General features: G+C 39.3%; 1 protein-coding gene across 6 annotated transcripts in view; it reads left to right on the top strand.

Moving 5' to 3' along the window:
- Nucleotides 1–12,961, top strand: part of PATJ (PATJ crumbs cell polarity complex component) — a 156,516-nt gene that overhangs the window by 119,751 nt on the left and 23,804 nt on the right. For all 6 annotated transcript variants that reach the window (XM_064454937.1, XM_064454934.1, XM_064454933.1 and 3 more), the window contains 3 exons: nt 331–402; nt 936–1,053; nt 1,655–1,788. In XM_064454937.1, coding sequence (XP_064311007.1) covers nt 331–402; nt 936–1,053; nt 1,655–1,788 — 324 coding nt within the window. The remainder of the gene's footprint in view (nt 1–330; nt 403–935; nt 1,054–1,654; nt 1,789–12,961) is intronic.

Genomic DNA, 12,961 nt, shown 5'->3' with positions numbered 1-12,961 from the left:
GGAATTGCTGTCCTCATTGCCCCAGAGAATGCACTTCGTTTTTCTTTAGAGCTTCTTATTGCTCAGGAGCAATATAGACTATGCGTGATAATCTCCACCCAAAAAGCCCTTTCCTTATATTGTATGCCTTTAAAACTGTTCGGTGTGTTTTCAGTCATTCCTGGTATTCCCTGTATTCGTACTATTTTTTTTCTACTTCTAAGTTCCAGGCTTCAGTTTTGTGTTGTGCTACAAGTGTACTTGTATGATGAAATATTACTGTTTCCCTGGTTTTGATGTAAGCTAATGTGACATTTTCAATACACCTTACTTTCTTTTTTGACTTTTTAGGACATGAAATCTAAAGCTGGCAAACAAGTGCTGGTGGATCAGCAGGAAGTGGAGGAGCAGCTCCCAGAAAATGTATCTGTGGTTATGTTAACCAATAAGAGGGGGTTCTGGGGTCTTGATCTAGTTGAAGATTGCATGATTTACGGGGACAAGGGGTTAACTGGGGAGATATTAAAATTATTTTCCTGGGGGGAAACTTAAAAAATTACTTGCTTCTCTTTAATTATGTGGGAATAGTCACACAGGATAATGTCAGGGGTGTTCTTGGCTGTTTAATATTAAAACAAACAAACAAAAAAAAACCACCCCAAACCAACCAATCAGAAACCCTGTGTTATTTGGTATGAAAGGCACAACTGAGAAAGGTGTAGTCCTGTCCCTACTTCCTATATGAGCATTTCTGGAAGCACAGTTATCCAGTCATCATGATTTTCCATTTATTTATGAAGAGAACATTTTCTGTTCATCGGTGCTTATTGCTTGTTTCCCTTTTATTTGCTCAGTGGATTTAATAAGGTATGATAATCAACAACTAATGATGATATGCAGATAATATGCCTTTCTCTGATCTCTTTTGCTTCTGCGTTGCTTTGCTTTGCTTTTAGGTCCTCAACCAGATCAAACAATCCAAAACTGCAACGAATGTACCAGTGAACTTACAGGAGATACCCCTGGTGCCAGCACCTACGTATCTTTCTCCAGAGGCAGAAGTCACCAGCCATAGTATGAACCAGTTATTTTTTCCACCAATATAGTGTATATTTAGTACCCTAACCCACGATGGATCTTTTCTTTTTTTTCCCCAGATGACTTTTGCTGAGATTCTTTCTTTGAACATCGAATGACCTATTTTAAGTTACTTTATAAAATGTTTGTGTTTTTCTCTCATTTTATAATTTTTGAGAGCTTGAAGATGTCTTTGCTTGTTTTTCTCGACTTTAATATACAATGGCATTGTTCCTCCTTTTAATTAAATAAAAACAGAAGGACAGGCAGTCTGGGACATCCTGTCCATTCCAGTGTTGGGTCGTGGCCTTATCTGTCGTGAATGGAATAATACACCTTGCCATCGTGATCTGAATTGTATAAGTTATAACTGAAGTAAATGTCCTCCCAGACATATACTCTAAACCTTTACTCCCAGAGCTCTGGAGCTGTTCTGATTTAGAGACTTCAGAAGTGTCTCAGAATAGTAGTTTGATTTAGATTTGTAAAGGTGAAGAGCAAAACACAAGAGCTTAATTAGTTGCTGTCATACGATTCCTTTGGTGGTTTTCACTTTCTCATTGAAAAGTGTGATTTCTTTACCTTTTCATGTTCTTAGGCATCATTCCACCCCCATTACCTGTGGATCCAGCAACGTGTGCCATAGTTCCGGGGCAGGAGATGACTATAGAGATATCTAAGGGTCGGTCAGGCCTAGGACTCAGCATCGTCGGGGGGAAAGACACTCCACTGGTGAGTTTCTGTTAAACTAATGTTTACTGTATCTGTTAAAGATTAGGAGACAAAGACAGACAAAACATAGAAATTAATGATGCCATTAATCTGTAATTGCTCTAATGAATTGTTCAGTACAGGGGGAGAAACGAGCAACTACAATCTCCAATAACAAATTGATAATTTTGTCTTGTATCAGATCAGTTGTTTACTGTTCCTGTTTAAATTGGAAGGTTTGTGTGTCAGTAGTGCTTTCTGTTACGATTAGAGTTTGCAAATATATATTATTTTTTAACCATTGTGCATTAAGGGTTTCAAGCAGGTACATTACCAAAATGGTTGGACTAGAAATTAATGTCATAGAGGTAGAGCTACTTCAGCAAGGTTAACACCTCTGTCTTGAGAGCATAAATGCTTAGTAGCTGTTTAAACAAACTGTGATTTATCTCTCTGCCAACAAAAACCCTTGCTGAACAGAGGTAAACCAAAGGTAATCTTTTATTGTTTTCTGTGTCTTTTTGCTTAATCTTGCTCTTGGATGTGCTGGGTTGTTTTGTTTGTTTTTTTTTTTTTTTAATTATCTTCGGCTAAATTAAAATGTATCAGTCCAAGTGTAAACTTGGAAAGTTAGTTATGCTAAACCCTTCTCTGTCTCTGCTGTTTCTACTCCACTTTCGTTTGAGATGCTATGTTGCAGTATAACAGAATGTCAAATTGTTTGTTTTCAAATGTCAAATTCAGTTCTTTCAGTAAACAAGTCTGCTGCAGAGGTGTCTTTACTGGGTTCTCCTGGATCCCCTGCTGCTGCAGAGACACTTAAAGCAATAGAGCTGGTCTGTTATATGCAGTTGTTCCTGAAAATATGATGGTGGTCATCATTAAGCAATGAAGTGCTATCAGTGTCAGCAGCTACAGACAGTTGCAATGTAGTAATCCTTCTCCAGAGCAAGGAAAAAGGGAAGAAACCCAAGGAAGTTGAAAGAAAAAAGAAAGCTTTGTTTTGCAAAGTGTAGGCTGCATCTTTTACAGTATTAAAGCTGAAATTGGAAAAGGTTCAGCTTTTGGTCCCATTTATCCAAGTCTCCAGTTATGTAGAGTTGGGATGAATTGCTCTGTTTCACATGGAGATAGATCTGAGTTATGTTGAAGGGTTAATTCAGCCTATATGGTTTTCAGTCTGTCCAGCCATGTGCTCTTTTGTACCCAGTCCCGTTTTTGTCAAGCTCCTCGGTGTTGAGTAAATTCAAACATATGAAGTTCAGCATGCGTCATCTATCTGCTTTTTCATTTAACTGGAATTTGGAAATAATACATGGCAGTCTGTCAGATGCAGTCTGGTACATGTCTTTCATGAGATTTTAATATAAATAAATGAAAATTATAAATATCTGCTTTACCAAGCAGATGAGAAAAATTGAAAGGATTTTATTCTTTAAATTGTAAATGGTTTTGGTTAAGAATTATACTTTCATTAGTTTATTCATTAAAGTGTCCTCCTAGGAATTTATTCTAAAAATCTATGCACTTGATTGCAGTAACTGAAATTCATGAGGGGAGGAAGGTCCGACACCCCATATTTCTGATCCTCATATTATGGATCTTACCAAAATGAGTCCCTGTTTCTTTTAATATTTCTGAATCTGCTTATTCGAAGGCAAGCAATGTTGTTTCATAGGAAAGAAGTTGCTTTTGTGAGACCACAGTCTAGTCTGATCGTTTACCATGTGCAGAGACCCTCTCTGGGATTCTTCATACCTTGCTTATCCAAAACGGTGTGTGCAAGCCCTTCTCCTCAAGCAGGTAGCCAGGGTTGTGTCTTTAGCTGCTGGGATCATCATTGCTCTGTCTACTTTGTGTTATTTATCTCCCTCAAATTATTTTGATGCCTTCCTGTTTTGCTATGAAGGCAAAAAACCTTTTGTTAAAGAGTTGAAATCAAGTTTACATAACAAAATGAGGAGGGGTAAAAGAAAACACTACTCAGGATAGTAGGAAAGTTTCTGTCTTTCTGCGGTTTATGGACTAGAGAGAAAATATTACAAAATTGGGAACATGGAGCTGAGTGATGAACCTTGTCTTGCTCTCCATCATTTGTTTTTAACTTGGGAATGTAGATGGACATCTTTTTTATTTTAAAAAAGGCAATATAAATTGACTTACAGCTTCCTACTTACATATGTATTATGCTTATGTTCATCACTTCTGAAGGTCTTGTGTGGCAGAAATTGTGTATCCAAAACCCACTGTTTTCTGCAGTGCAGAGAAATTAAAATGAAGCTATAACTGGCTTCAGCAGTTCAAGTTTTGGTGTTTTTAGCTCTTTTTGAAGCAGGAATTGCCAGATTAAATTTGGAAAGAATGAGAATAGCACCATTCATAGACATCTCTGCAGTCATGAAGCAGGGATGCTGCCTTTCATACTCTTGTAGTTCAGATGGCGCACACAAACAATAGAGGTGAGATGCCCTGACAGGACCATGGAAATGTGCTCCACCAGGGACAAGAAAAGGCATGGCAGAATAGGGGTGAATCTGCTGGAGCAGTGCCTGCGTGTGCCACAAACAGCTGCAGAGACTTTTTCTTTTACATTTTTGTCGTCTGAGAAAACAAGACATGAACACATGTTTCTTACTCCCTTTTCTACTGGGGTATCTTTATTTCATACCTGCACAGGTGTGCAAGTGCCTACAAAATGATGAAGGCTATTAACCCCAGTTCCTAGGGTCTCAGAAGTAATTTATTGGTACGGGGAATAGAGGGAAGCTGTGCCTTGATAGAACTTGTCCAGTCTAAGGGGGTTATGGCAAGAGTGTAAGGGCCTCATCAATGTGGTATTAAAATACACTTGGTCTAAAAATGTTTAACTGAGTGCTAGTAGTCAACACTGGTGCACGACAGCAGCTCATGTGTGATGGGAAAAGCTTACTTTGGAATATTTTGAATCTTTCTTAAACACATAATGTACAGTCCCAGCTTTTGGAATAAATCTGGCTGCCTGCTAAAGGGACACAGTACTTCAAAATGAAATATCAAGTGCAACTTTTAAGCCATAACCTTAGGAATCTCATCAGAAATCACCCAAGTAGAGACTTGAAAAATACAGCCTGTGAGCAGGGAGATTAATTTGTTCAGGAGGTTGGAAAGTGATGTCTTAACCCCTGTGAAATGTTTTTTGTTGAGATGACCATCCCATTAAACTTGCAAAACCTTTCAAATTGCATGTATTATAAGCAAGGACTGTGGCTGTGCTTAGGGGAGCAGGAGAGCATCCGCTGGAAAGATGTGCTTGTAGAAGAGGCACAGGGAAGGAAGGATTGTCCTTGAGAGTTGTCTTAATGTCATTGATCTTTAGACTGCTATAGCCCTTAAGCAGTCTAATTTTATTCCAAGGGTTGATTTTAATTTTTACTTTTTCTTCACTGTCTTTCATTTTACCTTCCCATGTACCCCTGAGAGAACACAACACATGGCCTCTGCTTTAAAGCAATTAAACTGAGTGGAGCTGGCTGAAGTACAGGACTTTCAATTTGTGAGGTTTTTTTTTTTGGTTGTAGTCCAGTCAAACTTGTAAAAGTAACCTCAGAGTAGGAATTTAAAAAAAAAAAAAAAGAAGTGTTTTCAGAAACATCCCCAAATGAGGTTTAAGGCTCTAAGCTGCTCCCCAGGACACCGTCCTGCCCTCTCGTCTCCCTCGGTTGCTGAATTGTACATAAATGCCTGTCGGCTCCACCACTGCTAATAGCAGCCATAAACCTGACAGGGGTGTCATTGTCACCCGGCAGCTGCCAGTGCTCCCAGGGCGCCTGAACCGCTCCAGCCATGGGACGCCCCGGATTCATGAATGCAGCAGACCTGTCTGGGCAATGCCTGTGGTGCAGCTCTGAAAGCTGCACGCTTGTGCTTGGACTGCTAGCTCTGAGCCTAGACAAGCTATGACGCCTAGTTAGATGGGGAGTTCAGCTTTCACACTTGGGCGTTCACAGCAGCAAGCCAGTGTTGGCATGGCCAGCTGGCCCAAGGCTGCACAGGCCAGGACTGTGCAGGTCCAGGACTAATAACTGGCCCTGCAAGACGCAGGACTGGCAGCACCCGGTAGCCCAGTTTTTCACCATAAATTTAGGAAGTGTCCCTCAGTTGTTAGTCTTTGGATTTGTTGCATTCTGCATTAGTTGTTTCAAGGCAAATAATCTGGTTTGAAGTAATGGGCTTTTTCCTCTGAAACTGTTTTGCCAGAAAGTTTCTATGAGGCTTTCTTCTTAAATCATCTGAGAACAGGGCATCAAGGAATTGTTTAAAAAAAGGTGTCCTGGTACTCCTCCAGATGGCATGTGGGGTTACCTCATCCGAACCCCGTTATCACCTCAGAGTGGGTGAAGGCTGCAATGACTTGTCCAGTTAGCAACTTGCAATGAGCCATTTTCTATAAAACAGAATTGTCAATTTACAGGGATTTTATTCTTGGCAGTACAATGGAAAAGCATCACTGTAAGATACGAACATTTTCTTAGTAGGTGGGAGCACTGTTTTGTTTCCAGCTGAATAATTTAGTAAAAGTTGAGTTGATTACTTGCGGTTATTGACTCTCTATTTGCTGCCTGGGTGATTAAGACACTCAGACATGCCAGAGGGGATTCAGTGGTTTCAAGGCCAGTGGAGGCTAGCATGGGGACATTTCCCCTAGACAGGGTTAGAAAACTCTGGGAGGGGAGGATACTGGAGAGGCTCATCTGGGGCTTGAAATCACAGTTAAGTACTGAAGAGGTACCTACGATATAAAAGGAAAAAAGAGTGCAGGAGCAGTAACCTAGGGGCTATTTGGAAGTGGAGTAGCTAGGAGGCAGTCATTATCTGAACCTTACATAGAAAGGAAGAAGAGAAGCATACTTTATCCTGCATCTTCTTTATTGACAATGACAACAGACTGCTTATGCAGAATTTTTATAGTGGGTTGTCTACTTTAAAAAAAACATATATTTTTTTTACTTTTGCATTCAGCTGGCTTTAATAAAAATCATTTCTAAGGCAATTAACAAACTTTAAGGTACTCCATCTGTAAAAGAAAGTGATCCACAAAGCCAGGGAACTGGAACACTTTAGCAATGCTCCAAAAAGTAACAGAATACGCCTGCACTCAGCTAACACTAGTTGGTGTGAGAGCTGGTAACGCCAGAGTCTGGGAGGAAAAAGCTTTTGTAATCACCTCGGTTAGCCCAGAAGGCTTTCTGGCTTGTGGCAGAGCAGGGGGAGCTTCGTGATGGTGGGGATGCAGTTTGACAGAAGAATATTTAGATTCATTCTGTCAGTTCAGGTGAGTAATACCTTGCATAAACCCCATCTGTTAAGGAGGGGTAAGGGAATAATCAAGAAAACTGTGACTTTAAATTGTAGCTCTTCAAGACCCAGTGTTTGCCCCTGGAGCTGTGAGGACTGATTACCCTGCTAGGATCTTCACGCTGCCAAGAGCAGGCTGTTACTAACGCCAAAGCCAAGTCTGGTATCTGTTTTGTACCATGCTGCAGTCAGCAGTGGGAACCTACCTAAACGTGAGGGCTGATGTGACTTCTGTGTTACTATACACTTTGTTCTCCCTTGGTTGAATTTTCTTCCCTCCCTCCCACCTCAGTTATATTTAGATTCAGGTAAAAATAACTTCCATCAATTATAGACAGCTGAGGTCTGAGTGACTTTGTAGACAGTCATCAAGTGCAGCTAAGTCTGAAACTGTTTTAGTGGAATATGCTTACCTTGTAACTACAAATGAAAAGCAAGGTATTGGCCTCAAGAGGGTTTCAGCAATATATTGGCTATAGATACTGTTGCTGTTAAGTCTATCGCACAATGAATGGAACAATAGAATGAAAAATGGTAGTAGAAGTCCTAAGTTTTTAATCGTGGCTTGGGTGTTGTAGAGGAAAAGTTTGCGGTTGGGAGAGAATAAAATGCAGTCACTTCTTAACCATCACCCACATTTATAATACAGAAGGCAATTTAATGACAGAGTGGTAAATGCAGTTAGCCTGAAATTGTGAGGAATTGCTTTGACTCTTGGTTGGATAATGTTAAAATGGAGTTGGTGGATGCATCATAATTCCAGAAGGACATTAGCTTACAACAGCATGAAAAAAACAAACTGCTTTGTACGTGAGTTATCACAAATGGGAATTAGCATGGTAAGATTTGCAAATCATGTATTTGATGGATCTTTGGCAAGGTTTTAGTTGACTATGCACCTAGCTTGTGTAGCAGTGCCTTGCTTGAAGAAGTTGGTGTCTTCCAGGAGTGTAAATCAACCATAAAATTTAAGCTAACGATATACAAAAGCAGTAGGACATGTCAGAATGGACTTCAGGAGTATCTTGCTTGGTGCTGTTTGAGACCACTTGCTTTTGGCTTCCTGTGTCATATGCATTCAGGATCTCATGCATTCTTTATAACCTGTGTTATGCACTGTACACTGTAAATTTTAACTTTTCTTTTTTAATAATGAGAGTGAGAGAGTTAACATTTTAATATGTAGTTCTGTGTTTTATTATTCCCTCTAAAATGAGCATGTATACTTTTTGAAAAACTTTGGTTTGCTTTGGCATGTGATTCATAGAAACATAGCTCTTTCTATCATTCTGACTTAAGTCATATATTTTTACACTAAACATCTTATTACCTTAGTTTTATTATTTCAGAATCAAAGGAGAGCTTGCAAATGTCTATGACTGCAGACCGAAGGAATGTTAATGAATAGTGCCATTGAATTTTCAGGTTTTAGCTTTTCTGATCTTAGAGAATATAACTGTAAGCAAAAATATTATGCAAGCTGAATAAAATTTAAATAAATAAGGACCAGATGTAACTATAGGGGCCTATAAAATGTAATACAAATATTATCCACTTCCTTAAAATAAATCTGTATTTTAGTATGAAAAATTATATTCATATTGATGTTGTGGATTAATCTTTTTTATGAAAGTTGGCAAGTGAACACCATCTCTTGCAAGGGCTTGTTCTTAAATGGGAAACAGACCTTTTGTTTTGACCTTGAGTAGAGAAGTTTTTCAGTATCATGCAATGTAAAGCATTTTTACATTAACACAGTAATACATTTTTACATTATATAGCCTGTTTTATTACAGTAGTGTTTGGCTTAGGATTTTGGGTGCCTGTTAATGGTTTGTGAATGCCAGCAATTGCAAAATATTTGAATGTTAGAAGGAGGTATATGCAGCACGATGAGTTAGATAAAACCCTTTAAGAAGTCAAGCGATTTGCTTGGAGTTTACCCTCAGCTTTTGTTGCTGAACCGTTATCTTTTAGATTCCACTTAGATCTGCAAATGGAAGATCATAGATCATAACATAACTGTTGTAATTTCCTCTGCCTACAAGTAACCAGCAGCTGGATTTATTTTAACTACTGACAGATTCTTATATGGGGCTAATTCTTAAGCAAAACACACTGTGCAACTAGTTGATTTCTACTTTATCTGTGAACCAGCCTGTAAAAATGAAACAACTATTTTACTGCTCTGGACAACGTATTATAAAAGGAAATAACTAATGATATTGTACTTGCCCTGGGAAAGAGATAAGTCTGTAATCCTGCAGTCTGCAAAAACCCTTGTAGCTTTATTATCTTTAATAAATGCTAATTTAGTCTAACATTTGTAGCTATGTAGGAAATTTGTTGGAAATGTGTAATATTAGCTTGGGAAAACACAACTTGTCAACTAAATCAGAAAACATCTTTTCCTGAATGTTGTTTTATATGTAGCTTACTTCTTTGCTTCCTGAGGAAAGTACTCTAATCCATGCAGAAATCTTCATTTCTTACACCAAGTACATAGTTATGGTTAGCGGTAGGATTCGTTCACCTAACTACAGACCAAACTGAGATACAGGCATGTAAAATTCATGAGATTCCAACAGTTTGCCCTGCCTGCTTTCTAGCACTGCCCAACCACGTAAGTTCCCCAAAATCTGGTGTCTCTCTTTTGACCTGGACTTTCAGCATCATTGTCCGTGTGCACTGAGAGGTGTCTGTCTGGGAGACAGGTACCTTTTCCTCCCTTGGTCCGGGACAAATGGCAGGTGATGCTCTGGTAGTAGAGAGCCTTGTAGCTAGGGGGCAGAACTATGGATCTGGTTTCTACTCTCAGGACTCTTTGGAGGATTTTTTGTCTAATGATTATCACATTAAAATTCACATCTTGGAAAACATGGTCATGGATTTTCAAACAACTCATATATAACTGAGTATCTTACTCGGTGTCATTCTGTTCTGATGATTATTGCACTCCTCGATGTGTAGTGGTTCACCTTTCTTCTGTGAAGTGCCTTTGATCATATCAAAATAGTGGCTGGGTTATGTAGACTGAAATAGAACAGCAACGATAAATTCAAAACAAAGTTAATGTTAGCTCAGTTAAAGAAATAGCTTGTTATGAATGATCTTACTAGATAAGGACTATTCAGTACCATGCAAGAAGCCTCTTTACCAAAATTCAGGCCTTTTTCCTTGCCAAATCCAGCCAACACCAGGTATGTGGGGATTTCTCTGCTCCAGTTCTTTTGAAATCTCCCCTCTTGCATACTGTTCCACCTTTTATCACATGATACAACTTAATCAGAATATCCACAGTACTTAATGTTTCAGCTTCCTTCATGTCTTGTGTCCTTTTACTCCCTCACCCTCTACTCCCAGCATTTGCAGATAACAGTCTGGGGGCTGATTTTCAGTGGCAAAGGGCACCTGTGTTGAAAGCTGCTGCTTGTCCTTCTGAAGAACAGCTGCATAGAAGAAAAGAAACACTAGAGAGGCTGGCTCAGAAGCTATAAACTTGCAGAAAACGTGTGAGCAGTCCAAGCCAGACAGCTTGTGAGACTCTCTCACCCCTGTTTATGGTCTTGCAGGCTTTTAAGGTTCGCTTGGTCAGTGATTTTCCTGAATAGGAAGCTGAGTTTACCACCTTTCTCCCAAAGGCTCAATCAAGAGGGTGCTATGTGGTCATTGCCTGGGATCTCTGCCATACCAGTTCTTGGCATTTAAGATACAAAGATTAAGCTGTCACTCTTACTGAATTTAATTCTTAATGTTAGCATTTCTATTTGTGCTCTCTGCTGATGGGTGAGTGTGATATTCTTTCCCTGCCAGGTCTCTGAAGTTGTTATAAATCAAGCAGAAAAAATATCCACAGCTTTGGGAGGAGCTGAGATCCAATTACCCAAGAGTTTAGGGCTATTCCTCTCTCTCAGACAGAAGGTGATGCAATGTAGATCATGCTGTGCACATTTTACAGGTTGTGTTTTCCAGAACTGGATTCTCAGATTGAGGGCTAATTTCTGTGAAGTTGTCTTGCCCTCACTATTCAGTTGTCATTTGCTCTGCACCAACGTTGATCTTCAAGGTGTGACCAAGAGGCTCCATGAACTCTTCTGCTTGTCTCATTTTTTTCCACAGTCAAAACCGCATTTTGTCAGAGTCAGTGTGAGAGTTGTCACTCGCGTGCCTTCCCTTTGCTCAAGAAGGCTGTGCAATCACAGTGGTATTCTGCTGGTAAAGTGAGAGTGAGGGGAGTAGCTGTCCCACAGCTCAAATCTGAACCTCACAAAATACCATCTAGTATACTGTGTAGCAGGTTTGGTAAGCATTACTGTTTGTTAACAGATATGGTGCATATCGTGTATGAACCAGGTATGCTCTTGCCATGTTTGGGAACTATTCTGGCTTGCACGTAGTGTGTATGTGCAGTCAGCTACATTCAGCTTCATCTCATTGGACTGCAGGCCCTTCAATAGCCTTCAATATAAGCATTATTCAGCCCAGTACATTAGCAGTAGCAGACTAATTCCCTTCTACTTTGTCCTTCAGTGTTTTCATGGTTGGATAGTCTAAGTTTACGCCTTTGAGCGTGGACTTTGTTTAGCATAGAAAAATGCTGTTTATATGCCCTGGCTTGTACTCCGCATCCTTCCATTCCATACAAGAAATGTTCAACTTTGCATTAATTCCCAATTTGTATAATGGTTCCAGTCTATTCTTTGTCAAAATATACAAAGATTAAAGCTCCAGTTTCTTGAATGGGTTTGTAAACCTTATGAAGTATCTGCTTTCAACAGCTGGATATCTTTCTTTAAACAACTGTGCTCTTGATATGAGAGTGTTTTTATTTCCCCCTTCTGCACGAACAGTTTTTGCAACTGTGCCAAGCTATATCATGGTGTGCCATTATCTATATGATACTGGTAGTGAAAGTAGATGGGGAGGGATGGGAGTGAAAATCTGTCCAGAGCCACCACAAATTCACAACCTCTGGATGAATGTTGACGCCGCTTTCCCTTCCTCCCTCTCTATTGATTTTGAACTGTTTAGGCCTTGCCTTCTAGAGATATCAAGCACGCAACTAAATTTGAAGCTAGTAAGCAGGAGCTGTGGATGTTCAGTAACCAAAACCCATCCTTTAAATAAAAGCTTTGTGTTGTTTTAGTCATGATAGGTCCTAAATTTTATTTTTCTGAGGCACTGAGAGGGGTGTTACAGCTTAAATCCATACCATGTCAAATAGAGTCATTACAGATTGGGGCTTGCTTAGATGGTTAGAGTCTGACATTACATCTCATTACCATGTAAATGTCTTTAAAATATTGACGTAATTAGAAATGTTCAATAACATCAGTAGTTTGTTTTTAGTGATTTGTCATGATTTAAAACAGAGTCTTAGCCAGATCCCACTAGATCCAATGGAAAAAGATTACTTCTGGGTTAAATGTACATTGAGCTGATCCCAGAAGTATCAGAGGGAAGATGTCTGTTCATCATCATTTATAAGCTAAGGAAGGCAAGACTCTCATATATATGCTTATGGACTATTTTTAAATCTTTACTGTACATCATGGACACATTGCTTCATTCTGTTTTTAATCGATTTGATAAGCCCGATTCAACTACACTACTTCAAAAAAAGCCTAGTTAAGAAAAACAGTACTTTGGCAGGTCAGTGAGATGTTTCCTTCTTCAGAGCAGGCACAGACCAAACAGGAATGTACCTTTTCATGCCATATGTATTTTTAGTCCTAGGTCTGACTTCTAAAACATGCAGGAATGGCAGTATAATACTAAATTGTTGTCTTTTCAAATAGATGATGCAGGTTGTTCAAACTGAAACGTTCAGTAGTTCCTGAATCTGAGCTTTAGATATGTG

Source organism: Phalacrocorax carbo, chromosome 6 (assembly GCF_963921805.1).
Source record: "Phalacrocorax carbo chromosome 6, bPhaCar2.1, whole genome shotgun sequence".
Classification (NCBI taxonomy): Eukaryota; Metazoa; Chordata; class Aves; order Suliformes; family Phalacrocoracidae; genus Phalacrocorax; species Phalacrocorax carbo.
This window is presented reverse-complemented; position numbering and strand designations above follow the sequence as displayed.